General features: G+C 34.9%; 1 protein-coding gene and 1 non-coding gene across 3 annotated transcripts; both read left to right on the top strand.

Annotated features, from left to right (window-relative positions):
• The first annotated feature begins 462 nt into the window (after window positions 1-462).
• Window positions 463-544, top strand: TRNAS-GCU. The gene has a single exon. It is a non-coding gene; the product is annotated as a tRNA-Ser (tRNA).
• Window positions 545-613: 69 nt separating this feature from the next.
• LOC122016415 (TSET complex member tstD-like) lies at window positions 614-4,881 on the top strand. Of its 2 annotated transcripts, XM_042573710.1 has the most exons (6): window positions 614-825; window positions 2,866-2,883; window positions 2,984-3,097; window positions 4,065-4,144; window positions 4,234-4,358; window positions 4,545-4,881. In XM_042573710.1, exons 1-6 carry the CDS (start codon window positions 773-775, stop codon window positions 4,614-4,616), a joined length of 462 nt encoding a protein of 153 aa, XP_042429644.1. In that variant the 5' UTR covers window positions 614-772; the 3' UTR covers window positions 4,617-4,881. The 2 variants fall into 2 exon arrangements, with proteins under 2 accessions (XP_042429644.1, XP_042429645.1); XM_042573711.1 differs by lacking the exon at window positions 2,866-2,883 and having other exon boundaries at window positions 618-825.
• Window positions 4,882-5,212: the final 331 nt, after the last annotated feature.

Genomic DNA, 5,212 nt, shown 5'->3' with positions numbered 1-5,212 from the left:
TTCATTTTATGATATAAAAATATAAATATTATTACTAGGTAAAAATGATAGTTAAATTATTAGTTAATTTAAATTTGTACATATAGTAATGCAATACGAGGTATTGAGTCTAAATGATTTTATATATATATATATACAAATTAATTATCTATTTATATGTAAATGAAATTTTTAGTTATGTATGATAAGATTTTAAAGGTTTTTGATAGGATCGTACAATTCTATGATCCAATTTCAATCAATCTGATCTTGATCAATTCAATCATAATCTTAAATCAATTCTATGTAGGATCACAATTCTACAAACTATCATCCTACCTTTGTGTAAATTTCTCGGGCCGTTAAACTGAGTTATCACATTTTGAGTTTCTTTCACATTAAAGAAAAAACATAAAGTCAGTCAAATTAAACAAAACATAATTTAAACATACTTTAAAAACTAAAACAAAAATAAGACATACAGTCGCTTTGGCCGAGTGGTTAAGGCGTGTGCCTGCTAAGTACATGGGGTTTCCCCGCGAGAGTTCGAATCTCTCAGGCGACGTGATGTTTTTTATACTTGACTTTTTTGCACATAACTAATAGGGAGAAGGCCTTGGCCCGACAGCGCGCAGCCCATTCTTCCAAAGCCCGTTCGTGTGCCTTCCGGAACCAGGGTCACAGAACACGAGAAACGGAGAAAGGAGCGGAGGAGGTGCAGAGAGAGCCGTTTCGCCATCGGTGAGAGGAGTCGCCTCCCGTCCCATTTTGATCGATCCCCTAGATCTGCGCCATGATTCTGGCAGTTCTCTTCACCAACACCGAAGGCAACATCCTAGTCGAGCGGTACGCTGCTCTTTCTCCGATTTGTCCTACTTCTTCCGTAAACCATTTTTCCTCTGCTTCTACCGTTCGGATCCTTTTTGAATTTGAACAAATATCTCAGATCTTTCGTCCTTCAGTCAGTATCTAGTATTTTGTTCATGTATGGCCTCCTGCGGAGGCTTCTAATGGTGTTAGATCTATTAGGATGATCGAATCGCGACACATTAGAATAATTAAAAGTACCATTATATCTTGTGGCCATCCTGCTTAATTTCGCTCGTATTGCATTCATCTAATATTAGCAGTAGTTCTAAAGAACTGGAAAGTTGCATGCCGTTGAATAATTGTGTAGATTTTATACTCAACATCGGCTTTTAATCGTGATCTACTTTGGGGCATGTCAATAGAATGTCTTTTTGTTTATGTGATGTGAGTGAGTCGAAGAAGAATGAAGAATTCCTGATCACATTATTCGTAGGCATAATTTATGGGGACAAAATCTCGCTTTGTAGATTTCCCCTTGTTTACGTTCTTTATCCTGGTTAACTAACTAATTTCTTGAAATCCTTAGTTTTTGAATATTTTCCTTGTGTCTTGTCTTTGAACTTTCACTATGAATGTTATAAAGACCACAGTGCTACCTAAGAGTTGTACCTTTAGGATGCACTTGCCATCTTACTTGATGCTTAATTCATGGGGTTTCACAACACAACAACAACAACAAGCAAGCAAGCAAGCCTTATCCCATGGGGTTGGCTATATGGATCTTTTTACATCATTAAGCTCTATCTCCTACTATATCATTATCTATATTTAAATAAATTTTATCTTGTTTTATTGTTGTTAATCAAGTTTTTTTTGGTCTTCCTCTTCCTCGTTTGATATGCGTGTTTGTCATAGTTTCATTTAACTGGAGCATTTATTGTCGTCTAAGTATATGCCCGTACCATCTTAAATGTGACTCTCAGAGTTTTTCTTCAATAGATGCAATTCCGACTTTCTCTCTAATGCTCTCATTTTTTATTCTGTCCATTCTCGTATGTTTACACATCTACCTTAATATCCTCATCTCTGCAACTTTTATCCTTTGCTTATGTGCTCTAGCCATAATCCAACATTCAGCTCCATATAACATGACAGGTCTAATTACGGTTTTATAGAATTTTCCTTTAAGTTTTGGAGGTACAATTCATGGGTTTCATTTAATTCATACAATCACTAATTCTTGAAGTTTTCTGTTTTTGGATATTATCCTTTTGTCTTGTCTAAAATTTTCTTCATAAAGATGTCCACCTAGTTTTAGAATATGTTTGCCATCTTAGTTGATGCTTTAATATATATATAGGTTCTAAGTTTTACTTGGCGAGTCTCACTTTTGTTCACTTGTAGTGGTGTCCTACAAAGTCATGTCTAGAAAATATGTTTGTGGGACAAATGACAAGTTAACAAGACAAAGATACAAAGAAGGTTAATGAGGATATATGAGTTCCATTCTTTTCCTTGTCTGTTGCTCTATTTCCGAAACAATTTTTTCATTGCATTTTCTTCAAACATGTTTTTTTTCTGCCATAACTGAAGTAGGTAAGACTGGATGAGAAAGGGACCTTCAGCACCCTCTACTTGAGTTTTTAACAGGGTCTTTGGTTCCTGCAAGGTCTCTTTTATCAGCTGTACCAGCTATTTGATCCACAGTATTTCATATTTTTTTCTGAAAATTTGTGCAGATTTTCAAAGTATGAAGAAACTCTCATCACTGCAAATATTTCAACACCTTCAATTTCAGTATCTGTTTAACTTATCCATTTGGATCCAGATATCAACTTAAGTGTTTACCCTTTCTCTCAAACAATTGTGAATAATGGAATATATGTAGGAACTTCTCTTCCTTATTGTATTAATTACTGGAAAAGTTTATAGATCTCATCCTATGGCCTGCATTATTTTTTTTCTGTCACTTGAAAGAATAAAAATAGACAAATTGCAACTGTTGATGCTGTATGTTTACATTTTCTGCTATGGATTTCTTAACTTCTTTCTTTTTGATTGTGCTTCCAACTGTAGATGCTGTCTGATTTCCAAGTGTGTGGTAGTCTGTCTCAGTAATGGATAAGCACAGGTATTTATTTACATTTTCAATCCTGCATTGAAACTAATGCTTTTTAGTTTGAAATTTCTGCAGTTTTCATGGAGTTCCATCTGAGGAGCGACTACATTGGCGATCTTTTCTAGTAAAACTAGGTGCAGAGAATCTTAAAGGAACCAAAAATGAAGAACTCCTTGTTGCTTCTCACAAGTATGTAATTTTTTTTGCACTAGTCAAATTCCATGTGAAAAATTAATCAATTATCATTTGCATATTTTTTCTGTAGCCTTTGGTTAATAGAAGATATCTTGGAAATAGAACACATTATGTGGTTTGCTTTCCAAAGTAGTTTGCATGCAGTATTGGTAATTACCAAGACCCCTCATTTAATCCGCTTTCACTTATTTGTTTATCTAAATATAAACCTATATTAATTGGAAAATTGAATTAAAATATTAATTCGAGTTATCAAAGCATGCTAAACATCTCGCTGAATGCCAGAATAAGTGTCATGCATGAGACTATTGATTTTTGTAGGATAATTTTTTAAGACTTGAGAAGAATGCCAGTTTCGCTGAATGCCAGTATTTGATCTTCTTGCTGTGATAAAAAATGGAATTGAAAGACGAGCCTTGAGAAGAATGATAAATAGTTGTCATAAGAAAGTGAATCTAAAGTTTTTTGGCTTTCATGAGATAGAAACTTCTAAGAGGAGGTTATTGGCGCTATGGTTTGATCCAACACTGAAAAACAGTGGACAAGTTGTGAGGGTGTATACACATAGATAAACAATCACTAATTAGGATTAAGGTCATATAACAAGTCATTTAGGCCATCAATTGTGTTTATTCTCTCAGCTGCTCCTGGATCCATGTTCACAGTAGATTGAACATCACATTTTTTGTACTTTGTACCATCAAGCACAGCACACGATGAAGGGGGTTTGTTATTGTCACTTGTTTTATTAAAATACTATCTTCTAATGTCCTTTATAGTTCTTTGCCAAGGTACTGATGAAGGCAATGTGATTTTTTTAATTACCAGTCTTTGCAGGTTATTCTGTGATAATTTAACATCATCTTAGGTGGATTGAAGATGCATTTTTCTGTTTACTGCATTATAATTGCGCTTCAGTTTTGCTGCTCCCACGCAAAGTTAACTTCTCCCTTTTCTTTAGATCTGTGTTTGTCGTCTACACAATGCTTGGCGATGTTTGCATCTATGTGATTGGCAAGGATGAGTACGATGAACTTGCTTGTGAGTATCTGGGTCCAATAAGCATATGGATTATGGTTAACTTAAGTCATTAGCGGTTGTCGTAAATTGTTGTATTTGATTTCTTCTAGTGGCAGAAGTGATTTTTGTTATCACATCATCGGTGAAGGATGTGTGCGGAAAACCTCCAAGTGAGCGGCTATTCCTTGATCATTATGGGAAGATATGCCTGTGCTTGGACGAGATTATTTGGAAGGTAGGACAGTATTTAAATCATGCCTTTATTTCCTGTCACTATGAAGAGTGCACAAAAAAGAAAAAGACTAGTTAACTAAAAAATAGCCATGCAAACTCCTACATGTTTCTATTTAAATGACCTCGTGTAGCCTCATTTGAATGATTGTGATTGTAACATCTCCATTTCACATGCATTTCATTTCAGGGGATGTTGGAGAACACGGATAAGGATAGGATTCGAAGGTTGATAAGGCTAAAGGCTCCCGCTGACATATAAAATGGAGCTGCTTTGCCCGTCGTACCTTTTACTGGCATTTGTGAGGGAAGATTGCTGTTGTAGATTAAGGCAAGTCATGGCTTTCCAGATACGTATGCGTAGTATATTGCTGCTTTGATGCGTTCGGATTTGAATTCACATTGTATTGACACAACAAAAAAAAAACAGTTTGTGATAAAAAGAAGCCTTTCAGGCTTATCGAACTCTATGAAGAAGATTCAGTTATGTCTGAATTACACTTCTAAATTATGGCATTCACGATTTATTTGCTTAGATATTAACTCTATTAAAGTGATATTGGCAGTCTAAAAAATGGTTACGTGTTCTCGCTTCTAAATTGATTTGTTTAGATAATAAGATCGTGATATATAGATGGTTATATTCTCTTGCTCAGAATTGTGGCGCAGGAAGTACTTGATATTTTTTAGCCTAGAGAGAATTTGAAAAAAAAAAAAAATACTGTTATTTTAGCTAGGTATTCCGTCCTTGGGAAGATTAATCCTTGGCATGATGAATGTGGTTATACGGAAGTTTTTATCGGTCATCATTTAGATAAATTCAAAAGTGCACGGTCAAACAACTCGATATTTTAAATT

Source organism: Zingiber officinale, chromosome 8B (genome assembly GCF_018446385.1).
Source record: "Zingiber officinale cultivar Zhangliang chromosome 8B, Zo_v1.1, whole genome shotgun sequence".
Lineage (NCBI taxonomy): Eukaryota > Viridiplantae > Streptophyta > Magnoliopsida > Zingiberales > Zingiberaceae > Zingiber > Zingiber officinale.
Note: the sequence above shows the minus strand (reverse complement) of the source record. Positions and strands in the feature narration are given on the sequence as shown.